The sequence below is a fragment of the Odocoileus virginianus genome, chromosome 16 (assembly GCF_023699985.2).
Source record: "Odocoileus virginianus isolate 20LAN1187 ecotype Illinois chromosome 16, Ovbor_1.2, whole genome shotgun sequence".
Taxonomy (NCBI): Eukaryota; Metazoa; Chordata; class Mammalia; order Artiodactyla; family Cervidae; genus Odocoileus; species Odocoileus virginianus.
In genome coordinates, this window is record NC_069689.1 from 11,575,881 (window position 1) to 11,602,082 (window position 26,202).

The 26,202-nt window shown below is 57.6% G+C and overlaps 1 protein-coding gene across 6 annotated transcripts; it reads left to right on the forward strand.

Annotated features, from left to right (window-relative positions):
- Positions 1-2,721: 2,721 nt before the first annotated feature.
- Positions 2,722-16,510, forward strand: SLC25A29 (solute carrier family 25 member 29). 6 transcript variants are annotated; one of them, XM_070477837.1, is made up of 5 exons: positions 2,722-3,087; positions 4,259-4,365; positions 8,851-8,894; positions 11,865-13,897; positions 14,494-16,510. In XM_070477837.1, exons 4-5 carry the CDS (start codon positions 13,625-13,627, stop codon positions 15,226-15,228), a joined length of 1,008 nt encoding a protein of 335 aa, XP_070333938.1. In that variant the 5' UTR covers positions 2,722-3,087; positions 4,259-4,365; positions 8,851-8,894; positions 11,865-13,624; the 3' UTR covers positions 15,229-16,510. The 6 variants fall into 6 exon arrangements, with proteins under 6 accessions (XP_070333938.1, XP_070333937.1, XP_070333939.1 ...); XM_070477836.1 differs by having other exon boundaries at positions 11,869-13,897; XM_070477838.1 differs by having other exon boundaries at positions 4,262-4,365; positions 11,869-13,897.
- The last annotated feature ends 9,692 nt before the right edge of the window (positions 16,511-26,202 follow it).

Sequence of the window (26,202 nt, forward strand, 5' to 3'; positions counted from 1 at the left end):
GACCCCAGCGGCTGATGTAATGATGCAGGCCCAGTGCCTACAAATTCATTTCCTTGGCCAAGGCATCTTCACTTCCCCTGCCAGCTGCGTGGGAGGCCCTGGAGGCCAGGGAGGTGGGTCTGCCCTGTGCCCGCTCCAGGCGCAGAGCACCACCCAAATGAATGATTCTTAGGCAGCAGGAATCACTTTTTTTTTAATGCACGATTCTTTTTTTTTTAAGTTACTTGGCGGTGTCAGGTCCTAGTTGCAACTCTCGGGATCTTTTGGGGCACACGGGCTTTCTAGTTGCGGCGGCGCACCGACTTGCTTGCCCTGCGGCTTGTGGGATCCTAGTTCCCCCATCAGAGATCGACCTGTGTCCCCGGGAGTGCAAGGTGGATTCCTAACCACTGGAACCATCAAGAAGTCCTTGCATGATTCTTTAGGGAGACACGGCTTTCAGGGTGGTCTCGCGGTTTAGTCAGCCAGCAGTACACCCCAGTGACCCCAGCCCCTGGCAGTGCCTGCTCTCGCCCCTTCCTCACTGCCTCCCCAAACGCTGTTTCCAGCAGACTCTGGGATGCACAGGCAGCTGCCCTTGGGGTGCTCCCAGTTGGAGGTCGACCCCCAGCACCCACCGGGGGCACACCTGCCCAGAGCCCACCCCTCCACTGCTCACCCCTTGCTGGACCTCTGTCCCCAAAGCCAACAAGCCTCGGTCTGAACACTGGCTCCCCCAGTCCAGCCCCTCTCCAAGTCCTCCCTGCAGGGTGCACAGCTGGATGCAGGATCCATCCCACCGCCACCTCTGCGGCTCCCCGACCTGGATGCCTGCAGGATCTGCCCAAACGCAGCTTTCCCCAAGAAGTTTTCTGAAGCTCAAATACTGAGCGCTTCTTGTGTACCAGGCCGCTGGGCCTGCCCAAGGACGGGAGTCAGGGCTCATGCAAGCTGCCCCAACCACATTAACTTAAAGGCACTTGTGTTCTCTTTGTCTCATCAATTGGTCCATAATAATTTTCTGACTTACTGCCCTGTTAAGGTTCTTGACTCTCCTCCAAAAACAGATACGGAGGCTGCAGGCATCTGTGCTTTGCCCCTTGAGGCCTCAGCAACCCAGGGACCCCGTTTCTAGAGGTGAGTCACCCGGATGTAGGTTGTCCAGTTTAATCGCGTGACCTCAAGGCCTCCAGCCAGCTCCCACCTGGGTTTTGAGTCTGGGCTTCTCCTGGGGCCCGCACGCTTTCCTGGCTCATGAGTCTTGTCAGAGGCTGGTGATATTCAAACCCAGGCCTCCAGACCCCTAGTTCAGGGCCCACCAGCCATCACAAGCACTGGACTAGGAGTCAGCAGACCTGGGTTTGGGTCTCAGGTCAATGGATGTTCTCTTTAGATTCTAAGAATAAAAGGAAACCATGCAGAATCATTGGATTTAGAGAGGCCTCTGATCACCACGATAGTTACTTAATGCACCCGGGAGGTATTCCCTAGTAGCAAGTATATATAATCTTTAAAACCTGTCCCTGAGGTATATATCCATGGTAACCTCCTTGTCGATCTCAGAAATAGTAACGTACAAATAAAAGAACTGTGTGATCTGCAACCAGGAAACACCGGACTGTGTGTCCTAATCTCAAGAGCGTGAAGGAAGTTGGGCGAAGGCCTTAAGTTATCATCTGACTCACGGTGAGGGAGAAAGCGCCCGGCCAAGTCCCAGCCGGACAGTCCGGACTTCACGAGGTGCTGGAGAAGGGAAAGGGGTAGTCTCTGACCCGGACGCTCCCCAGGGAGGGGGTCCCTGGCCGCGGCCAATCCCGGGGATGGGGAAAAGCGGACGCGGAGCAGAGTCGGATTCTGCTCTTACTTCACCCACCCCCACCTCCCGCCGCCCAGCTACCTGCGTAGACCGGAGCCCAGCACCCTCCCACTTGGCCTTCTCACATTCCCCCTCCACCGCCAGGCGTTCCAGGCCCCGAGGCCTTCCAGAGCCGCGGCTCGGTGACCGCCCCCTTTGGCCACACCGCGCCCGATCTGGCCTCTCTCGCCTCGCGGTTCCAGAATGAGTCCAAGAACCTCCCCTCCGCACAGCTTTCCGCGGCTCCCGCAAGTTTGCGCACCGAGGTCCTGGCCACGCCCTTCGACCCTCGTGCGGCGAGCCAGGAGGCCGGGAGCCCCAGACCCACCGGCCGGAAGGCGCACAGACGGGGGGCGGTGGGGCGAAGACTCCCCCGAAGGGGCGTTCCGCCGCTCGAGGAGTGTTACAATTAGTGTCCCAGCCTGCTGGCCTTGGAGGGTCCCGGCGCTCCACCTCCGTTAACCGCGGCGCGTCCCCATTATGCAAGCAAGGACCCTGAGCTTGGGCGGTGGAGTTGGGATCTGAACCCAGGCCCCAAGGATCCCAGGCCCCCGGTCCAGAGCGAGGGCACGCCACCCCCCGCCCCGCTGATCCGCGTCGCGCAGGCCGGGAAGTTCCCAGGCCGCGCCGGCCCGGGTCTCCCCGGACGCACCGACCCCACCGTCCAGCCACGGCGGCGCACGCCCTGCTTCCTCTCCGCCGGGGGCGGCGCGGGCGGGCGCACGAAGCGCATTCTTTGTCTGCAGCGCCTCCGCGCCTCCCCCGCCCGCCTGTCAGCTACGTGGCCCCGCCCCGCCCGCACCCCAGGTCCGCCCAGGTCCGCCCGGCCAATGAAACGCCGCGGCGGCGCGCGGGGCCCGGGGCGTTGTCCGCGCCTCGCCCGCCCATTGGCTGAGCTCTGCTCCCCGCCCGAGCCCCGGCCGGCAGGCCCGGGGGGCGGGACGCGCGGCCCGAGGTGAGGGACCACGGGCGGCGTACAGAAGATCGCAAAGGCCGGCGAGCCGGCTACCGAGGGACAAACGCCCGGCAAGGAGTCGCGCGCTGAGCCGCCGCCACCGCTACTGCCAGACCCCAGCCTGCGCGGGGCTCCGTGCCAGAAGGCGGCGGCCAGGCCGAGTCCCAGCCCAGCAAAGCAGGGAGGGCCCCCGACGGCGACCAGTCCGGCGAGGGGTCAGCGAAGGAGGACCCGGAGGAAGGCGGCTTCACCGGGGACCCGGCAATGGCGCTCGACTTTCTGGCTGGATGCGCTGGGGGTAAGGAAGCGGGCGGGTCCTGCCCGGGCGAGCGCGGGGGCCGGGGACGCCCGGCGCCCGGGGACGAGGCGTTCGGCCTGGGAGGCCAGCTCACCTGCGACCTCTCGGCCCCGTGGCTTGCCCTATGGCTGAGATTTCTTCCTCTGTAAGATGGGTTAGCTGTGCTCCTGTTTCACGGGATTCTTGTGGGCGTGAATTGACATCAGACCCGGAGGGCCCCTAGGGCGCTGTCCACCAAGGCAACTGTCTTTTAAGTCTTTCGCAGCACGTTCGGACGAGCGATCTGGGGCTCGGGGACATTACCGTGGCTGCCAGGGGACCGCCAGAAGGATGTCCCACCACCCTCCTTGCCGAGGCCAGCGGACGGCGAGGCTCCGAGCCCATCTCCCTCACGCCGTCCCCCAGCCTGCGCCGACCCGGAGCAGGGTCCCCTCCCTGAGCCAAGAAGCTTGAAACTGCCTCCACCCCGTCTCCCGCAGCCGTGTGGGTGGGCTGGGGCCGGGGGCTACCGGACGACCCCCTAGTGAGATGGCCTAAAAGGCGTGGGCCTGACCCCAGGCGCCTAGTCACGCCTTAGCGCCCGCCCCCTTCCTGCGCGGTTTTTAGGAGCAGACTGGCGGGGGGAGGTGGGGGGAGCGTAAGTCGCTCAGTGGTGTCCGACTCTTGGCAACCCCATGGCCTATACAGTCCATGGGATTCTCCAGACCAGAACACTGGAGTGGGTAGCCATTCCCTTCTCCAGGGGATCTTCCCAACCCAGGGATCGAACCGAGGTCTCCCACATTGCAGGCAGATTGTTTACCAGCTGAGCCACCAGGGAAGCCCCTGGGAGGGGGGCAGAGTAGGCCTTGGGCTCAGGAGTTCACCCAGGGTGGGGCACCTGCCCCAAGGCCGAGCTGCCCCGCGGCGCTGAGGCCGTGTCCCCCCCGCGGACCTTGAGTCTGCGTTCCTCTGGGCTGGCTGTGGCCTGACCATGGGCGCTGGGCACTGGCACTTCCCTCTTGGGCCTTTAGTGTCTGTTTTTCTTGTAGAGTTAATTTATTCAACAGGTATTCACTGGGAGCCAGGTTTAGCTGTCAGGGACTCAGCAAGCTGACAGAAGTGCCAGAGGATAGGCTGAGTGTCCCCAAGCCCTGCCCAAGCTCTGACACTGGGCGCTTGTCTCCTCCAGCAGGTCACCTGCCCCCCGGTGACTCCAGTAACGCTCTCAGCTACCTGCCAGCCAGCGGCTCCCTGGGGGAAGAGGAGTGTGGAGAGCAGCCTTAGGCACATAAACCGGTACGGTGCTAGCTTCCTGAGAGGAGGAGGCTGATGCAGGAGGGAGTGTGCTGGGAAGTGACCCAGACGGTTACCCAATCAGGCCTCCAGGCCCCAGAGCTTTCTGGCCCGTTTCTTCCAAGCCCAGGTGCTGGAGGAGACAGGAGGGGCCGACCTCCATGGACCAAGCTGTCAGTTTCGCCCTGTCCATTCCCCTCTCTGCTGTTCCCACCCCCCCTCCCAGGGACCTCCCCTTGTGTCCTGCCACCAGGCCGGGGGCTCCTCCAGGGTAGGGGGTGGGCAAACCCTTCTCTACCCTACCCCCAGTGGGGGCTCAGTCCCAGGGCCAAGATCTCTTTGCAGCTTCTTGAGGAGCATGGGTTCTTCCCCCAGAGAAGCAGGATCCCTTCTGCATTCACACAGGTGTGCTGGGAGCTGCGGGGTTTGGGGTGGGAACACTCTAGGTAAAGTCAGACCCATCCCTTCAGACACACACGGTCAAGTCACCCTGGGCTCTTGCTCACCAGGGCCCCTGCCCATCCTCATCATGCCCACCTGGGAGAGACCCTGGCCAGGCCCTGGGTTGGCGAGTGGAAGGTACTCCATGGCCCCCAGACCTGTGGTCCTACCTGGGTCCAGGTGGATGCCTGGGGCTGGAGGTGCCTGTGCTTCCCCCGTGGTGTGAGTGGAGATGGGCGAGGGTAGAAGGGACCCTCTCTCCTGGTGTTACTTGACCCAGGAGAAACCTAGGCCCCCAAAAATGCAAGGAGGCCGCCAGGCTCGTCCCTTCCCCCAGCCTCAAGGCGCTAGGAGCCAGTAACCTGACTGTGTCCCAGGCTCAGCTTTCAGAGCAGAGGGGCCGTCCAGGAACCATGTCCGGGTGGCAGCCCTAGCCTGAGCCCCAGAGGTTGCCTGGTTTCCTTGGGTTTGAGCTCCTCACTGGCTGGAGGTTCAGGGCAGGTGCAGGCTGTGTTTCTGCCCCCAGGGGTGGCCCTTCACTCAGCCTCCCGGGAGGGTGGATCCCTTCTGATTGGCTGCGTGTGATCCACGTGTCCAAACTCGCCCTCTGGGAGGTGGTGTGGGGCCTTGATTGATAGCAGCCCTGAGGCCTTGCAGGGGGCTGGGTTAGAAGGGTCCCAGTACCCACTTCCACTTCCCCAGGAGCTAGAATTTCAAATTCAGAAAATTCAAAACATGAAATGAAAACGGGGGTGGGTCTCAAATGATCAAAACAAAGTGTGTCTTGAAGCCCAGAAACACGAAGGTGGAAGGGCTGAAGGACAAGACAGGCTTGGGGTGTCTTTTCACCCACCTGTGAGTGTTAGTGGCTCCAGAGGAGGAAAAGGTCTGGCGGTGATGAGTATGATGAATAAATAATAGTGGAGATTTTCTCTGATCAGGAGTCTGCTGACTGAAAGGGCTGAGGGCATTCCAGGCATAGTTCTTTAAAGAAAAAAAGACACACCCTTGGTATCTCCTGGTGATATTCCCAAAATCTACAGATAAAAATCTCAGCAGCTTTCTGATAGAATAGATAAGTTATTGACAAAGGTGAATAGAGAGGCTGCCCGTGGATTTCTCATCTGTGGCGCTGGAAACCAGAAGATTCGTGGCTGTGGCCAGAGTTAATGGCCTGGACTCCGTCCTCCCCAGAGCTGAGGACTGTCTTCCCTGATGGCATTAAAGAAACAGGTTTTGCAGATGAGTGGGAGTTCAGATGTGTTACCTCTGAGGGTCGTAATCAAGAGAGGCTCCAGTGATGAATAGAGACCCCAAGATGAAATAGCCCTGAGTCTCGTGAGTTTTGAAAGTGAAGGTCAGTGGAAGATGGGCAGGGTGGGAATGTGCTTGGAGACGTCTCTTGGGGGTAAAGTGGGGCAGTAGGGGGCAGAGAAAGCCTCCTACTCTCACCCCATGGTGGGGCGGTGATAGTTCTTAACCCTGTTTCTACATGCAGGTTCCCTGATAGCTCAGTTGGTAAAGAATCCACCTGCAATGCAGGAGACCCCGGTTTGATTCCTGGGTCGGGAAGATCCCCTGGAGAAGTGAAAGGCTACCCACTCCTACCCACTCCAGTATTCTGGCCTGGAGAATTCCATGGACTGTATAGTCCATGGGGTCACAAAGAGTTGGGCACGACTGAGCGACTTTCACTTCCACATGTGGATTATGAGTGTTCCAAAGCAGAGGTTAGTTAGCTTAACTAACAAATTAACAAGCAGAAAGGGAATAAATAGTAGTTTGCCTGAACTCACAAAAATGTGGAAAGCAAAGTGGTCATACCCATAAAATAAGACCGAACTGTCAGATCTCTTGTCTTGGCAAAACCTGAAACTGCTTCAGACTAGGGTAGAAACCAAAACCCAGCTGTAGTTTGTTTATGGAACATCTAAAAGTAGTAAGACAAAGTTGAAAATTAGGAACGTCACCAAACTATACCAGATACTTGTGACCAAAAGCAAAGCAGGATTGGCAAAGCTAGTATCAAATAGAGTGGACTTTAAGGTCTGAGGGCTTCCCTTGTGGCTCAGCTGGTAAAGACTCCGCCTGCAATGCGGGAGACCTGGGTTCGATCCCTGGGTTGGGAAGATCCCCTGGAGAAGGGAAAGGCTACCCACTCCAGTATTCTGGCCTGGAGAATTCCACGGACTGTATAGTCCATGGGGTCATAAAGAGTCAACAATTGAGCGACTTGCACTTTTAAAGTCTGAAGCATTAAACAAGGTGAAAAGGACATTATATAAGGATTAAAAATACAATATGTGAAGAAACATAATAACTCCTATTTACTTGTGGACATCCACTAACGTGGTAACCAGCTTTGATGGGGAGCAGGAGAGATGAATGGTTAAGAAGGAGGGCTCCAGGCCCAGAAGGTTTGGGTCCAGATCTTGGCTCCACCACTTACTGTGTGGTGTGGACATACATCACTTTCCTGTGCCTCAGTTTCCTCATCTGTAAAATGGGCTAATAGTCCTTTATATACATAAGAGGGAGCGTTGGTACACATACAGGGCTAAGAATGGTAACCAGCAGGTAGAAACGTGATTGTGACTCAGTGAATATTAGCCTGTTTAATTGCTCTATTATACATTGAAATATAGTAATAAATACCAATGCAATGGACTTGGGGAGATGGTGAGGGACAGGGAAGCCTGGCGTGTTACAGTCCATGGGGTCACAAAGAGTCGGACACGACTGGGTGACTGAACAACAACATGGGAATAAAAGCAGCGCTGTAAGACGTACACACGCGTGGAGTTCCAGGGAGGAGAGCACGGGGTCAGTGGGGCAGTCAGCACACCCGTCTGAGCCTCACTCTCCTCCGTGAAGCGAGTAACAAGACTGGTCCACGGGGATGTTCGTAACCTGCACAGCACACAGAGCTCTGACGGGCGCTTGTGAGCCGTTTGGGGTGGGGGTTGGGGGGGCTTGTCCTTCTCTGGGAGGGTGGGTCTTTACAGGCCCTAGGCTGATACATAACCAAGCACGAACACAGAGCCACGGGCGGCCACCCCGGGCACAGCGGGGCTCCCGTGCAGGGCAGGGGAGCGGTCAGCCAGCAGCTGCGATGCGTCACATCCGGGTCGGCACTCCAGGACTGGGGGCAGCCCTGGGGAAGGCTGACTCTCAATCCTGTACGAGTGCACAGGGTGAGGCTCAGACGCTGCGTCCTTTGTGAGCTCAGCCAGCTGCGCAATGACAGAGGGACAGTTCAAGCCTGGGTGAGGGGCTGGCCCCCAGCCCAGAACCCCTGGAGCCCCCGGCTGTGCCAGGCATTTGGAGCGGTGGGAACATCTGAGAAGTGGCTTCGACAACCTCCCAAGGGACACCTTCTCTCTTTTTTTAAAACTTTTCATTTTATATTGGAGCATAGCTGATTAACAGTATTGTGAGAGTATCACGTGGACAGTGAAGGGACTCAGCCATACGTATCCATGTATCCATTCTCCCCCAAACCCCCTCCCATCCAGGCTGCCACATAACATTGAGCGAAGGTCCCTGTGCGCTACAGGCGGTCCTTGTTGGTTATCCATTTTAAATACAGCAGTGTGTGTACACGTCCATCCCAAACTCCTTAACCATCCCTTCCCCTCGCCCTTCCCTCTGGCAACCCTAAGTGCGTCCTCAAAGTCTGTGAGTCTATTTTGTAAGGAAGCTTATTTGTATCACTTCCTTTTAGATTCCACATACAGGGGATGTCGTACAGTATTTCTCCTTCTGTCTGACTTACTTCACTCAGTAGGACACTCCCTGGGTCCATCCAGGTTGCTGCACCAAGGGGCGCCTTCTTCTGTCCCCTGCAACGGGCAGCCGGACGGAGGGAGAGTCACCAGCTTTGAGTCTGACAGATCCTGGCTTGGCCTTGGGACGGCCACCCTCCCCTCACCCCACCCCAAGGATCCGGGGGCTCCCGGGATGTGCCAGGCACATCCTCGCTGGACCCACGCCCCACACGGCGGTTTCTGGGGCGTCTGGGTCACGGGCTGTCCTTTCTCCCCCCAGGTGTGGCAGGCGTGCTGGTGGGACACCCGTTTGACACGGTCAAGGTGAGTCTCTCATCGCCGTTTTATCCTCAGGCCGTGGTGGAGGTGCAGACATTGGAGGGAGGCTTGCAGGGTCGGGGCGGCGGGATACCCCTTTCTGGTGACCATCTCAGGAGCCCCCCAAGGTCCTCCCACAGGTCAGAACATAGAATCAGGCTTATCCCTGATGCCCAGGCGAGCAGCGGCCTGTCCAGCAGGCCGGCCGGGCCTTTCCTCCTGGTCTGTTCCTCCATCTCCCAGCCGGGGCTGAACCTGGAGGTCCACCCTGGTGCTTGGCCACCTGGGACAGAGGGACCGCCCAGAGCCAGGGGCATGCACCCTGTCCTCACCCAGAACGCCTCCAACTGCTTCCTGCAGGCAAGGATTCAGAGAGAATTACAGAGAGATCACACATCGGCCTTTCCCGTGACCGTGACCACAACCCCCCCAGAGTGGTGGGCTTTGGGGCTGACACACTGCCTGGGCATTTCTTGGGGGCTGCAGAGTATAGCTCCGGGGAGGCGCCCCCGCGCCCCCCTCCACGAGCCCACTCCTTGGCACGGGGTTGGGGCCTGGGTTCTCCGAGGCCTCAATGGAAACCAAGAGAGTCCACGTTCTCAGCTGAAAACTCCCAAATAAGATCTGCCCTCTGTTGTTGGGGGTTTTGTCCTTAAACTAGCCAAGCCGGGCCCCTTCCTCGCGGGCTTCCTTGGGAGCCCGGCGAACTGCAAGCGGTGGGCCCTAGGCCAGACCCTGTAGCCCGCTGAACCCTGAACTTGGCTCCTCTTCCCTCAGGGGCGAGAGTGGAGCAAAGACAAGGATGTCACCCTTGTGTAGGCGGGCTTGAGAGACCCCCGCCTCCTCCTTTTTCAGGAACCCAGGTGTCCCTGGGCCGAGAACAGGTCCTGTGACTACAGTAGGGCTGCATTTCCTCCAGCACAGGCCCGAGCACGTGCTCTGACCTTAGATAGGTCTGTCCCAGTGGCCCAATGGTTAAGACTCTGTGCTTTCACCGCTGTGGGCCGGGGCCCCATCCCTGGTCGGGGAACTAAGATCCTCCAAGCCACTCCAAAAACAAACAAGACTGGTCTCTCTCTGGGCCTTGCGAAGCTAGCTCCAGGCCCCCTGGCAGCCCACCTGCGGGTCACTTTACCTCCAGGCCAACTGTTCTGACCTGCACAGTGAGGGGCTGGCGAGATTTCCCGAAGCCTCCGGGCCCGGCACAGCGGTGTGGTTTGTGCTGGACTGAATTGTTAGTTCCGAAAGGCATGGATTCCTTCCATCCCAGAAGGCAAGGCCAGGCTCTCTTGCCACGCAGCAGGCCCCCGAGTCCCTCCAGGGCTGGGGGAGCCTGTCCACGTGGGGCCACGGTCATGTGCTGTGCGTGCCTCTCAAAGCTGCATCTAGCCCAGAAGTGTCTCTGATTCACTTCCTCTGCCCAGCTCTGCAGAGGCCTCTCTCAGCTGGGACTCGGCCAGGCCTTCTTCAGGCGCCTCCTTGGGGTCCCCCCCGACCCCCCACCCCCGACCCCCCCCAGGTCAGTCCCTCCAGGCTGGGGGCCACTTTGTTCTGATGCCTCCAGCTCCCTCTGAGCTCCTGAGCCATGACCAGTGCCCCAGGGGTAGCCTGAGCTCAGGAACCCCTCCACCACTGGGTTCCTGCCCTGCCCCACTTTACCTGGCACCTGGGGGTGGTCTTTGAGGAAATCCATTTGTAACTTTTTGTTTTTGCCACTGAGGCCCACCAGCATCACCACTGCGCAAACCGATCTTTAAAAAGCCAAGCCTTTTTAAAGGGGAAGAAAACCCACCCCTAGCAAGTCACCACTGTCACTCAAGCTCTGACCCTTCTTGTCCACCCCCCACCCCCTTGTGCTCAGACACTGTGACCTTGTGCTGATTCCAGGTAGAGCCACTCAGCTCGTTTGCTTTAACTTAATGCCAATGGCTTTTTTTCTCCCCCCCACCCCCCGGCTGTTTTGCATTATAAAAGTTAAGCATTCTTGGGACTTCCCCAGTAGTCAAGTGGCTAAGCTTCTAATGCCAGGGGCCTGAGTTTGACCCCTGGTCAGGGAACTAGATTCCACTTGCCACAACTAAGGCCTGGCACAGCCAAATAAATAAATATTAAAAAAAATAATAATAAGCATTCTCAGTCAAAGAAAACAGGAAAACGCTGGGATTTTTTTTTAATGTGTTTTAATTAAAACACATACGTACACACTTTTTTTGGTTAGCTTTCTATTACAAAAGTAATGTAGGGTGTAAAAGAATGTTCACCATAACAGACACATATAAACAAAACAAAACAAAAAAACAAAAACTAGTCCCTTATGTAACCTTTCCCCCAACCCTTGTTAATGAGTTCTACCAGAAAACAGACATGCACACAGGCCCATATATATTCCTGGCTTTTGGAAAAAGTGGGATTTACCCCCCACCTCTGCAAGTGGTCATTTTCACTGAACTGTTTCACATGGAGACCCACGCCCATGTGCTCACCAGCGAACCACAAACCTGCGAGGAGAAATGAGGCAGCCCTCCCCGCAGAAACCCCCCTCCCTTCCTAACACCTCTGCCCTCCACTCTTCCAGGCGGCCAGCACCCTAACTTCTCATCCACAGTCCTGTTTTCCCTCTTTATAAACCTCACGAACTTGGACCTGGGTTTCCGAATGCATGAGGGGACACCCACGTTGCAGTTCCATCCACACCATCTCGTGACTGCGACCTTGGCAGTGTGTCCCCCCCGGGTCCTTGGAACAGAAATTTGAGTCCAAGACGTGGTTCACCTCTGTGGCACCCAGAACCACAGCCACTGTCCATGGACACCACCTTCACACGCGTTTCTGTGGACGCGTCTGGGCCCTCTCACCAGGGAGCAGCCGGCCCCGGGAGGGGGCGGGGGCGGGGAGGCCAGGGCCTGGCCTCGGGGGTCCCGGGCCTGGATGTGATGTTGAAATTTTGTGTTGCTTTAACTGCCTTTACTTTCTGAGCTAGGGGCTGTCTCCGTCCATAGCAAAATGTAACTTTGTTGTAGATGAGCGTAAGCCTCATCCCGGAGAGCGCTAGTAAGTACAGACCAGGTGAACCCAACGCTTCTCTTCTCTGCCCAAACCAGACCCCGGGCCTGGACCCCGCCCCACCACCCTGCACCCACCAGACTGCCCTCCCAGACTGGCAGGGGCAGGGAGGGTATGAGATGAGCTTGCACCCAAGCACAGGTCCCGGGGTGGGGACCCTGGGGGCTGGTTGAGAAACAGTAGCCCCGTCTCGATCGGGGGTTCTTTAGACGGGGTCTCCTAGCCCTGAGGGGGAAGCTGGGAGCCTCCTGGGGTTGATGTATAAATGACGAACTTTTCCAGGGGTGGGTCCGTCAATCCTCCAATGAGATCCTACTACCCCCAAGTGTTAAAAACCTCAACTCTGGATTCTATAAGACTCAGGCCACATTTTACCCCAGACCTGGTTCCCCCAAGCCTCCCAGATGGTGAGTGCCCATCCCAGCCCCGGGGGTCAGATGCAAAGGGGAGATCCCCTGCAGCCTCTTGTGGGACCCGAGCTGGCCCGAGCATGGGCGTGAAACCAAGTCCAGCCTGCCAGGATGGCACCGGGGTGTCCGTAAGTCTGACCCACGGAGGGCAGGGCACAGCTCCGTTTCACATCATCTCTGCTCACACTGCCTCCTTGATGCTGGTGTCAGGGGCCACAAGAGGAAAAGCCAGTCCTCCAGAGACCCCCGGACATCAAAGGGAAAGTGGGAAGCCTCCCATCACAGAAGCAACCTGAGGCAGAGCTCAGTGTTCTTGAGTGGTTGTGCTCTTCTCCTCCGAGCTGGCAGCTAGGGTGGGGAGGGGTGCTGGGGTGGTCAGCAGCCTCTCAGAGCAGTGGTCGCCAGCGTTGAGGTCCCTGTGTGCAGGCATGAGATTTCTTTTTTGCTTACAACACATTTTTTTCTGTAAGTGCATTCGCCAGCACCCTCAACCCCACTCTGGCCATGACCAACACAGCCCCTCATGTCCCTGGAGAGGACAGCCTTGACCGAGTTGCAGGATCTTTCTGAGCCTCAGCTTTCCCATCTTTGAAACAGGAGTGACCCCGACCCACTTCAGCCAGTGATCACGACGGAGCCCCTCTCCACTGCCCAGCACAGAGAGGCACTCACGCCATGGCCAGGGCTGTAGTGGGGATCGCGTCTGAGTCAGAGCTAAGCCCAGGGCCGAACCTAGCTCACCCGCCTCCCCCAGACACAGGAAGTAAAGATACTCCTGCTCTGACCCTGGGGGATAAGTGTCAAGGACTGAGATAAGCTCTCTGTGGACAAAGAGTGCTTTCACAGCGAGGCTCTGGCCTGCTGGGCTCCAAGGACCCCTGAGCCCTGGAGCTGCTGACTTGGTCCCAAGAAGGCGACCAGTGGCTCTCCGGTCACCGCTTTACTAACTCATGACCACTGCCCTCCCCAGGGGCCACCGGCAGAAACCAAGCGGAAGGCCCGCAAGGCCCAAGGCTCCTCACTGAACACCCAGTGGGCATTCCCAGCCCCGATGCAGAGAGCACGTGGTGGGGTGTTAAGACTGGACACCCCTTGGGCATCGGCCAGGACTTGCTTCTGGGACGGTGGGAGGTCTCAGGAGATGCCTTAGGCCCCACTGTCAGTACCTCGTGCAGAGATAGTGAACAGGGGTCTTGGGGACCCCCACCCCTCTGCAGCTGGCTGTCTCTGTGACTGTTTGTCCACAGACAGCCCTCCCTAAAAATGGCACAGATATCCAGCCCCCTCCCTGGGATTCCAAAAGCCATAGAAAGCTCCTTGGCTCCCTGCCTCATGGGTCCAACCTCAGGCCTCCTGGAGAGAGTCTCCCCGGGGGTCCTGCGTGCCGGCCCCAGAGAGCTGGGCACTCTGACTCCACGCGGCCACTTGACTTACACTGGGTCCTCCTTCCAGGTGCGGCTTCAGGTCCAGAGTGTGGAGAAGCCCCAATACCGAGGGACCTTGCACTGCTTCCAGGCCATCATCAAGCAGGAGAGTGTGAGTGTCTGGGGCCCGTGGGGGTCAGGTGGGGCGCCAGCCTCAGCATTGCCTCTGCGGTGCTGTGGGTCTGGACCACAGGGGCTTCCCTGACAGCTCAGCTGGTAAAGAATCCGCCTGCAAGGCTGGAGACCCCAGTTCGATCCCTGGGTCAGGAAGATCCACTGGAGAAGGGAACGGTTACCCACTCCAGTATTCTGGCTTGGAGAATTCCATGAACTGTATAGTCCGTGGGGTCAAAAAGAGTGGGACACGCCTGAGCCACTTTCCCTTTCACTTTCTTTCACTGGACCACAGGCGGTGGAGCGGGGCACCCCGCCTCTGTGATGCTGTGGCCCCTGGACCGCAGAGCCGGGAGAGGAGGTGGTGGGCAACTCAGGGGCACAGCCAGGCTTTGGAAACGGGAGGGCGGGCATGCCCGGGTCTCTCAGATTGAGAAACTGGGTTCTGATCAAATTCTGCTTGGTCCTCATGAGCAGCTGAGGTGGGTCGGGGCAGCCACCACCGGCATGGAGGGTCCCCGGGGGAGGTGGGCATGAGCAGCTCTATAGACTCCAAGCCGGAGCGCACCTGACACCTCTCCGTGCGCCCCGCAGGTGCTGGGCCTGTACCGAGGCCTGGGGTCGCCGCTCCTGGGGCTGACCTTCATCAACGCGCTGGTGTTCGGAGTGCAGGGCAACGCCCTGCGGGCGCTGGGCCGGGACTCGCCACTGAACCAGTTCCTGGCGGGCGCGGCGGCAGGGGCCATCCAGTGTGTCATCTGCTGCCCCATGGAGCTGGCCAAGACGCGGCTGCAGCTGCAGGAGGCGGGCCCGGCGCGCACCTACCGCGGGCCCCTGGACTGCCTGGCACAGATCTACCGGCAGGAGGGCCTGCGCGGCGTCAACCGGGGCATGGCATCCACACTGCTGCGCGAGACGCCCAGCTTCGGCGTCTACTTCCTCACCTACGACGTGCTGACGCGCGCGCTGGGCTGCGAGCCGGGCGACCGCCTGCTGGTGCCCAAGCTGCTGCTGGCGGGCGGCACGTCGGGCATCGCGTCCTGGCTCTCCACCTACCCCGTGGACGTGGTCAAGTCGCGGCTGCAGGCCGACGGGCTGCAGGGGGCGCCACGCTACCGGGGCATCGTCGACTGCATGCAACAGAGCTACCGCGCCGAGGGCTGGCGCGTCTTCACGCGGGGGCTGGCCTCCACGCTGCTGCGCGCCTTCCCGGTCAACGCCGCCACCTTCGCCACCGTCACCGTGGTGCTCAGCTACGCGCGCGGCGAGGAGGCCCGGCTCGAGGGCGACGCCGGCTCCGCCGCCCTGGCCCAGCCCTCCAGCCTGTGATGCCCCCCGCCCCACCGTCCCGGGGGCCGCTTTTCCAAAACACAGCCCAGACTCTTCCAAAACTGTAAATGGGTCCCCCGCCGACCGCCCTGCCCCAGACACCCGAGACTCCATGGACTGTGGGCTCCGTCAGACCTGGGTTGGATTCCACTCCTCAGCTGGGTGGGCCTTGGCTGCAGTGCTTGACCTCCTTTGGCTTTTCTTGGCTGTGAAATGGGGAGCCTGTTCCCCGTGTGGTACTGTCAGGAAGCTCAGAGATGCTGCCTGTGGAGCACCCAGCTTGGCACTGTTACTGGCTTCTGGAGTCTTCCAGAAACCCAGCCAACACTCCAACCCTTCCCTGGATCCCGGCCACACCTCCAGGGGGATTTCTGAAGACCCACCAATGGGCTTGCCAGTGGCTCATTAACTCTCAACTCCTCCACCTGCAGAGCTCCAGGAACACTTCTAGGCCGCCTGTTCAGTCTGTGTTAGGATCAGAGGAGCAGCTCAGGTGCCTTCTGGGGCTCCAGAGCCCAGCCCCCTGCCAGCACACCCCAGCTTCTCCAAGCTGCAAGGCTGGGAATACCCCTACTCCCGCCACTCCCACTGGAGGGTAACCTGGGGACCACTAAGAAGCCATGGAACTTTCTGGAAGTTCCACATTAGCTTAGGAGCTGGGGTGGGGGAGCAGAGACAGGTCAGTGGAAGGGGAGATCACCACAGTTAAACAGAGCCATGGCAAGGGGGGGTCTTACCACTCTCTGAGCCTCAGGATGCCCATCTGTAAAATGGGGACATGACTCAGCTGATGTCTGGCCCAGGCCCACTGCCGACGGCTGGGCTTCCCCGAGGTTTGCACAGGGGTCAGCAGGGAGAACCCTGTGGGACCCCTGAGCCCTGGGAAATGGTGTCTTTCCCAGGCACAGTCAGTCTCAATGCTTTGCGTTCCCGTGAGTCCCAGGCGGGGCCTGTGAGTGGGCACAGGTCTGACCAGTTTGGGCCCCTCCAGGCCGAAGGCCGTCACTAGAAGCTGGCCGGTGGTGTGAGCTCCGGCAGCCTGGGCACAGCTGGCACCTCGTGTCCGGGAGACCAGACAGGGAGGCGAATGCTTTTGCCCAAGTTGGAGGTGACTGTGGCCTCCACAGTGACTGGAGGTGACTGACCCTACTCCCGGGAGGCGGGCTGTGCTCAAGGAAGCCAGGATGACCCTCCCCCCAATCCCTCCCCACCCCCCCGCCCCCACGTGGCATCATTGTTGTACAGAAACCTCCGAGGGAATAAAGTGCTCTTTGTTTTTTAAGAGAGTGAGGTTTCATTTGTGTATCACTGAGGAAGGGGGTTCACCCCCACCCCCTCACATGAGTCGGAGGGGCCAGCTTGGTGGTTGGCCTGACCCAGGCCAGCGACAGGGCACCTCCAAACCCTGAGTTTCCCCATCTACAAAATGGGGCTAATGGAGGCGTGAGGGGCGGACTGAAGTTCCCCAACATGCTGGGTGCAGCCTCACCTAGGTAGTGAGCGCATCTCCGTCTGTTGTGACCCAGGGAGGGGAGGCCCGGTCCCTGCGCAGCGGGAGGGTGGGCAGGGCAGGCGCGTGGGCAGGGTAGGCACCTGCGCAGGGCAGGCGCTGTGTGCCGTGAGCTCCCTGGAAGGACTGAGGGGGGAGGGCTCGGGGGACCCTAGCTGAGGCCAGAATCCGGAGGAGGGAAGGGCAGAGGGGAGCTCTGCGGGGAGGCTGGACTTGTCCTGAGCTTGACTTAGACCAACCTAGGGATCCCTGAGCGCTTCCTGAAGGAGGCCTTCCGTGCCAGAGGGGTGTCTTCCTGTCCAACCCACCCCCACTTCTGCTCAGCCTCCCAGAATCAATCCGGGCCACCTTGGGTCTCCACAGCTCCGAGCCTGGAGACTCCTTTCAACCGCTGAGCCAGAAACCTCTGCCCCTCGCAGAGGAGAGAAGAGAGCTGGAGAGAGAGGCCCAGCTTCCCCCCAGAAGCGCTCTGGGGTCCTGTGCCCCTTTCAGCCCGCCGAATCCCCCGTACCAGCCTGTGACATCAGGCTTGTCTGCAGTTTCCAAGGACAGGAGGGCGGGAAGAAGCTGGCTGGTGACCCCAGGCTGGGTGTCCTCAGACAGGTTAACCCAGGAGGGCCCCCCACGCCCTGGTCCTAGGCAGCAGCTCCTTCCTCAGTGAGGTACCTCTGCCTTGCATTTCTCTTCCCTCTGAAAGAAACCAGGCAGATGCTAAAGCCCAGGGTCCCCGCTCCCAGCCTTGCTGCTAATGGTCAGACACCAAGAGAGGAGGGGTTAGGAGAGGTGTCGGGTTTACACGGGTCTTTTGACATTTTGTTTTCTCCCTGATCTGAATTTTATTTATTTCTTTATTAACATGGTAAAAAGTAAAAAATGCAAGCGGAACCCAGGCTGTGCAGTGAGAAGGAAGACCTGACTCCTGCCTCTTCCTGGCTGTGCGCCCCTCCTGGGGCGTCTTGGGCAAGTCCCAGCACGTGGGAACGTCCTCTGTCCCTGGGCAAAGCCAGGCCCAGGTCCTGACCGTTCCGTTCTTCGCTGTCTTCAATTGGCAGTTATCTTGGAGACTGAAGATTGTAGCAGTTTCCAGGGCTGCCGTAACAACGGCCCACAGACCATGTGGCTAAAACAACAGAGACTTCTTCTCTAAGCTTCTGGAAGCCAGAAGTGCGACATTCAGGCGTCAGCAGTGTTGGTTGCTTCTGGAGGGCCCGAGCAGGAATCTCTCCTGGCCTCTCCCAGCGCCTGGTGGCCGGCAGCCCTTGGCTCATAGGCAGGTTGCTGCAGTCTCTGCCTCCATCCTCAAGTCATCTTTTCCCCTGTGGGTCTGTTGCCTTTTTTGTTACTTTTTTACCCACACCAGTTGACTTGCAGCATCTTAGTTCCCTGACAGGGATTGAACCCGGGGCCCCCAGCAGTGAACGCCTGGAATCTTAGCCACTGGACTTCCAGGGTCCCTGTCCTCTTTTCAGGAGGACACCAGGTGTTGGCTTAAGGACCCGCCTACTCCAGGATGACCTAACTAATAACACCTGCAAAGACCATCGTCAAATGTCACATTCACAGGCACCGGGGCGAGGAGCTCATGGTGTCTTCTCTGGGGACTCAATTCAACCCACAACAGACATCTTTCTTTATCAGTGTGTTCCAACTGACCACGTTTTTGTGAACAGCTGCATGGCATTTCATCTGGTGACCATCCCTTACTTTATTCTTCCAGCTACAACAAAGGTCCGTCTAGTCAAACTATGGTTTTTCCAGTAGTCGTGTGTAGATGTGAGAGTTGGACCATAAAGAAAGCTGAGCCCTGAAGAACTGATGCTTTTGAACTGTGGTGTTGGAGAAGACTCTTGAGAGTCCCTTGGACTGCAAGGAGATCCAACCAGTCCATCCTAAAGGAGATCAATCCTGAATATTCATTAGAAGGACTGATGTTGAAGCTGAAACCCCCAATACTTTGGCCGCCTGATGCGAAGAACTGACTGATTGGAAAAGACCCTGATGCTGGGAAAGATTGAGGGCAGGAGGAGAAGGGGATGGCAGAGGATGAGATGGTTGGATGGCATCACCGACTCAATGGACATGAGTTTGAGCAAGCCCCGGGTGTTGGTGATGGACAGGGAAACCTGGCGTGCTGGAGTTCATGGGGCCGCAAAGAATCAGACACGACTGAGCGACTGAACGACATGGGTAAAAGCCCCTCGCCCCACACAGAGCTAGCTGGGGCCCTCACAGCCCTCGAAGGTGGTGGGTTCTTGTGACTGCAGGGACAATAGTCAGCCCTTGGCACACACAGCCCCTTTAATGCTCCCAATAGCTCTTGAAAGTCAGCACTGGCACCCTCATTTTGCAACAGAGGACACCATTTGGGGGGCCTGTCTAGGGTCACGAGACCAGGGGCTGCTGGGGCCAGAGCCCCAAGGCCCTACAGGTCTGCAGCCCTCACCGCGCCCCTGCCCCGGCCCAGGCCGGCCTCCACCCACCGGCAGAAGCTTCATAGGAGCCAGGAACAGTGGGGCTATGCCCTGGCCTCTGATGGCCCACTCCCCAGTTCCGTGACTGGAGTGGAGCTCAAGCCACGGAGGTACCCGGGACAGGGCCAGCTCCAATCAGTCAGCCTGGGCCTCAAGTTCTGTCCTACAGGGGCACCCAGGCCTTGACCTCCTGACACCCAGCAGTGTCCCCGGTCACAGCGTCCACCGTGATCAGGGCACACCCCAGAAGGCCACTGGGAGCGGAGCCTATGCAGACCCTCGCTCAGCCCCTGGAACTACCCTCTCCCCACCCCACCACCCCCACACACATGTACACACCCAGAACTTCCAGGCTGGGTTTTTCCAGATGAGGCAGGGGTGAAGGAAGGCAAGGAGGCAGAAGCGAGTGAAGCCCAGACATGGGGCTGAGAGGCCAGTGGTGATGGGTGATCTGCTGGGAGCCTGCCGGCTGAGGAAGAGTGACCATCACAGATCAGGACCCCCAGGGGCAGCCTGGAGGGGGCAGGTGTCCGTGAAGACAAAGTTTGTGGGCAGCCACGGGCAGGGGCAGCGTCATCAGGAGGAAGCAGCCAAGGCACAGGCAGGCCAGATGACGACGGACGGACGATCCCCAGGCAGACACTGAGGTCCCCGGGGCTGGTGGGAGCAGAGGACCCGGCACTCGAGTTGGGTGACTGCCACAGAGTGGGGCTTGGAGAGGGATGAGCAGCCCACCCCCTGGCCTGGGGGTTTCCTGCCCCCCTCACTGAAGCCTCCACCTCTCCCACCCTCCAGGCACTAGGTCCTGACCTCATCCAGGGTGATCAGGCTTCCTGGGGCCACTGCTCCCCCTGCCGCATTTCCCATGGGCAGGTGTCCCCCCTCCCAGATCTGGGGGCAGCCCCAGGCCTTGATCAGATCGCCCCTCCTGCATGCCTATGCTCCCCTCCAACCCAGGCCGCCCTACAAGGGGCGTCCTCCTGGGGGACAGTCCAGCAGTCCCAGCCCCGCCCCTAGCTCAGCCCCAACTCCGCCGTTGGCCCCCGGTTGGCAAGTTTCTCTTCCTCCTAAATTCTGTCTCTTCTTCCTAAATTCTCCAAGGTTGACTTCCGGCCCCCAGCTGCCCCTCCTCCTGGCAGAGAGGTCCCCCACTTTCCGCTGAGGAAAACGAGGCTCCCAGGGCCAAGGTCATGTGCCTTTCGGTTAGGCAGAAGGCCTAGGTCTGTGCAAGCAGGCTGCCCTCCCCCCGCGCCGCTCGGCCGCAGGCGGGACCACTGGAGGATGGGTGAGCACCCACACCCCTCACCCGGGGCCTCGTGGGGCCCGCAGGCTGGCCCCGGAGGGTCAACACCTGTACTGATGCTGAGGGACCCTAACTTGCCCCACCGTTTTCAGGCTCCGGAAACCACCCTGCGTCTCCACGGGGGCGGTTGGCTTTCGGGGGTCCCAGCACCCCGATACCACCATGCATCCGCGCGCACTTGGCCCCGCCCTGCCCGCTGGAGTGACGAGAGCACAGTGCCCCCCACCCACCACCGCCCTGGGACGCTCCTGAGACGCAGAACTGAGCGAAGCCTGCGTGGGGCATGGGCCCAGAGCCGAACTCTGCCAGGGCTGAGCCAGCAGGTGATGGCAGAGCAGGAGGTGATGGAAGCAGCGGGGTGGACCAGGTGGCACACCCTTCCTCGGGGGCCTGCTCTGAGGCTGCGCTCCCTCCTGGCCCCTTTCTCTTTTCTTTCACAGCACGTCCCAGATCTCTCTTCTCTTTCCTGCCCTCTCCTCTAACAGATGTAATCCAAGTCCTGTTCGTGCCCTTCCATCAGCACCTGACACATCGCCGGTGCTCAGTGAGTGAATAACCCTGACAATCCGACGGGAAGCTTTGGAAATGAAAAACTCCAAGAGGGAGGGGAGGTCGAGGCTGGGGCTTAGGATTTTATCGGATCTTGTAGGAACAGGGAGTCACAGTCGCTTCTGGTGCGGTGGCAACCCCCACGCTGGAGACTGGCATAGTTGCCAGTGGCCGGCCAGAGAGGAGTGGCCAGGGCCAGACCTAGGAGCTGAAGCCACTGGCAGTGAGAACCAGACCCAAGACCGGGAGATGCTTTAAGAGCCAGAGAGGCTGACAAGCTGGGAGCCAGGTGGGCACTGCAGACAGGGACCAGGGATTCCTCGCAAGGGGGGTGATGAACTGTGGCAAGCAGAGCGCAGTGGAAGTCAGGTAGCCTGAATCACTGACATTGCCAATGACCCTCATCCATGGCACGAGTGATCTACAGAATTCCTCCGAAGGCAGTCTAGAGGAATTAACTGAAAAGGTGTTCACAGTGCTGGGTGTGGTCCTGGGCCCAGCTCTCAGCGTTATTACAGCCGGGTGGAGGTATGGGCCGGAGCAAGGAAGGTCGCCTGTCTATTATCTGGGGGGACCACAGGAAGCAACTCCAAAGCCCCAGCAACCCCAGGTCCTTCCCACCTCAAACCGGAAGATGCACACACTCTCACCACGGCTGCTCCTTGATACAGCTGGACTGCAGACCTTCCCTCCGCAGCTCTGGGCCTCATGTGGGCCTGGACTTGCCCCCTCCAAAGAGGCAAAGTCATGTGAATTGACTAATAATAAACCCCGATCTGCAGTCCAGCAGTCACCAGGACTCTTAGCTGGATGAGGGGAGGGCTGAGTATTTTGTTGCCCTGCCCCCAAATCCTTATCTAGCTCTCAGTATGTTGACCAAGCTTTAGAGTCTATCCCAGTTAGAAATAAGTTGTTTTTTGGCAGGGAGTTTCCATAATTACCACTGAGGGTCACGGGTCTAACTGCAAGAGAATCTCATTTGGTTGTGCTTTCTAAAAAGTGGGCCATGGCCCCGAGGTCCTGCAGGGCCATGGGAGTGGCTGAAGGGTGGTCAGAGGCTGGTGGCCTGTAGATTTCTGTTTCCGCTTGGTGACGTGGTCTCTTGTCTTCCTTGGGTGTTATTCTGTTTTCAAACTGCTTCAGACGTTACCGCTCGTGCGTGAGCCTTCCTGCTTCTCTGATCAGCCGAGCAGCCAGCACCACGAGGAACCCACTAGGGAACATGAACATGGCGCTCCTACTCCGAGTGGGGCGGAGGACCTGTTCCAGGGGAGATGGGCAGCCTCCCTGGCACCTGGTGTGAGACCTTCAGTGAGTGGGTGGGTGCCCAGAGCCTGGGGGCCCTGTCCACCCTTCCCTGGCTCTCAGCAAGCCCTGCCGGGGACACAGCTTGCTTGTGGGGTGTGGTGAAGAGGCGTGAAAAGTGACTGATCTCATTCCTTTCCCAGTATTCTGAGCTGTGAACCCATGTGACACAGGACTCCTGTTCTGCTCTTTTGGTTGTGACTCCTTCTCCTGTGGAATTGGCAAAAGCTACATTTTAACTGTCCTTTCAAGCACAGTTGGCGTCATCTCTGCTGTAGGTGTGGGCAGTGTGTGTACATATGTGTATATGTTTATATCACCCAGCAGTGTGACTGCTGCCGTCCAGGGCAAAGCGACAGTACAATAAATGTTGGCTCCAAAACTGCCTCTGGTTTCTTGATCAGTGGGCAGGAGCAGGGGTCTGGGCAAGTTGGCCCGCTGTGCACAGAAGGAAACCCCAACCCTGCTGTGTCCTGGGATAGGTGTGGGTGGCAGGCCAGGTGTCGGCTTCTTGGGGTGGGGGGCAGGGCTGCCTCCTCATCCCTGGGGACTCACCTGACCCCCGAGGTGAGTGTCTCATGACACTCAGACATGGCTGGAAACCCCTCCCTCCTTTGAAACATTAAAACCCATTTTGTAGGCATCAGATACAACCAATGACAAAGTTGCATTGCAAGCGGTCTCTGTCCTGACCCCAGATCCACCCAGAGGTTCCCTGTGAGGTAGGAGGAGATAGATGGGCTCCAGCTTGCACATTTACTCTCCTACCTCACCTGGGGGAAGAGGCTGGGCCTGGGTCCTGTGCGCAGCAACTTTTGGTCGATTTTGTCTCCTTGGAGATGGGATGGTTTTTCGGGTGGGCAAGGGAAGCAGTTTACACTGAAACCTATATACATTGTGGTTAGAAGCTAAATGCAGGTGCCTGGACCACAGTCGTCCATGTGCTGGTTTGTCCTGCTGCTGGGGTCCAACCTCTGCCCTGAGCCCGTGCACACACCTGGGGCTGGGCTGGGGGGTCATGGAGGTTTCCCATGGTGATGGTCTCTATGTCTGAATGTTGACCTATAATAAAGATTACTTGTAAAAAATAAATGTTTTCACTGCAAAAAAAAAAAAAAAAAAGTGGGTGAGGGGGCTTCCCTGGTGTTCCAGTGGTTAAGATGAGAGCTTATGGCCACTTGTACTGTGTAATGTAACTCAGTAACAGGCGGCTTAGAGATCCAGAAACAAACAAGAACCACAGGCATTAAAAAGCTTAACAACATTATGCATTTATTATATTTTATAGAGCCATGTTACACATGCTTGGTGCTTCAAAGTGAGTTATCATTAAATGTTTTTCTGGATGCAAAGCCATCTGATGCTTGATGCGGATGCCTTAAATACTATAATATTTCTGCATCTATGACCTATGAGCTAAGGAAAAACCAAGGACAATTCCAGAAATGGCAAACAACATTTAAGAAAAAGATGTACATGAGACGCAATGCCAAGTCCTTGAGCCAGGGCCCACAGAAGTTACCGGAAAGTGAATAAAAACAGAATTATTTTATGAAGATAGCTTGACCCATCACCATCTGTAGATAACAGAGCCTCATACCAGTTATGGATGTTGTAGAAAAAAGCTGTTTGGTACTGATGCCCTTTCCACCTCCATACTGTATGCAGACAGTGAGCAAGCCCCCAGGTAGAGCAGCAAACGGAACATAGCACAGCAACCGGCCCCTTGCTGTGACATCCCAATGCTGCTTCTTATGGTGTCTGAAGGTCTTTAGTGAATGAAAAGCAATCAATCTGATCAAATGACATTTTGAGAAAAATCAATCATTTTGCTTTAGATGGATGTGACGCCACCACGCTCACCTCCCCTGCAGACTCCCCGAATGCGGGCTAGGGACATGAGGGCAGGGATGACCAGTCTGGGGAGTTTGATTTGCCTCCTGACCTAACGCCCATGTTCTACTTCAACATTCCCTTCCGGTTTTCTTAAGAAGGGGGGCGGATGAAGAGTGTCCTCGGTGTGCTGCCCGCCCCTCCCATCAGCTCTCCGTCCATCCCCAGCTCCAGCAAACATCCTCTCCTGACAAGGCACTCCGGGGACCACTCTGGCCTCGGCCTTCCGCAGGTCACGCCCACTCGTGAAGGGCCCGCCCCCTCCTTCCCGCTGCCTCGGCTCTTAAGGGTCCCGCACTGACTCGGCCTTCAGGCAACCCAGGAACCCAAGCACAGTGCGCATGGTCCAGGCAGTTATCAAGGCGCATCAAGGTTGGGAAGCTGGGGTGCAGACCTAGCCAGCCATGCAGTCGAATGCTTCTGCGCAGGCGCGAAGGTTCCCCAGGGCAAGTTCTGGAAAGCGGAAGAGCAAACCGTGGAGTGCACGACTACGGCCTCCAGGAAGCACAGCTCGGGGGTTGAGCCTCCTCTGTGACCTCCTGGGGTCAAAAGAGGGCACCCCCGCGGTCCTGAGCTCTGACAGGCGCTGCAGTGGCACCCAGGCCAAGGGGAACCAGGCCAAAGGGCTCTGCGGTCCGACACGCGCCGGGGAGGCTGGCCGCCCGGTGGACAGAGGCCTTGTGGGCAGCGCACAGGCCACCAGGGAACCGTTTCAGTTCTCACCACTGCTCTGACCTCTGGGGTCCTGTTTCTGCTGGTGGTCAGATGTCAAGAAGATGGACCTGAGGACTAATAGTGTGGCCTTGCTAAGCAGGTTGACCCCAAAATCAGAGGAATCAAGGTACAGGAAGCGATCCACGTTCTCTGCCTGTAGCTGTCCTGGGGTAGATTACCAGGTTTCCAACTCAAAATCGGAGCGGGCCAGGTCTTCCTGTGTCACAGACACACATCCCGAGGTGAACGTACAGTAGGTAGGTCTGGCTAAGAAGTGCAGGCGGCAGTAAACCTACTGACAGCCTCGGTCTACTGGAGGCCGCTTGCTGAATGAAGGACTCTCATCTATTACGGAGAAACCAACTAGAACTCGGCAACATCCGCAGGCCTCCAGCGGAGTATCCCAATGGTTTTCATTTTACTCAAATTTAACAAAATAATTGACATTTAAAAGGATGTACATGAAAACCAAATTGAAAAAAAAAAATTTTTTTTTTTTTGGGGTCAAATCCACAGGCCTTGAATCTAGGTACAGCACACAAACATCATATGAAACCACCAGTGAGCTCAAGGTCACCTTGGAAAATAGATGTCACTCTGAGGTGACAGTTCTTTATACAAATACTATGCTTCCCCCTAAACCCCCACCACCAAAAAAGGGGGGAAAACAATATAAGAAATCCAAAAATAGAAAACAACATCTTGTTAAATGTAAACTTACCCTCTGAAGTTTTTATATTACATATGCTAGAAACATGCATTTATTTCAGCTCAGATGTAAGAAAATATGTATCAGTATTACTTATAAATCAGATTAATCAAGACAACTGACTGTTAGAACACCATTTCAAATTTTAGTAAATTACATCTTTAGCAAAATTATAAATTCTAACCACAAGCAGAATGGGTGTTAAGTTATACCCAATGAGAACTACCTCTATAAGCTGTCGCTCACTTGTGTCCTACACTACTGTTGTAAATTGAGTGCTATGTCAAGGAGGAACTTGGGCGTTAAACTTTCTTCCAACGCCCAATGAAATTCCTTTCAGAAATTAACTGCAGCTTGAGAGAAAAACACATGAACACACGGAGAAGAGTTAAGGGGGGCAATGGCTATTCCACTCAGACAGAAAGGGACGGGAGAGATGACAGAAGGCATCCCCAAGGTGTCAAGGCACAGAGGAAGAAGAACCTCCCTCCAACTCAGGGTCATGGCATGGCTCTTGGGG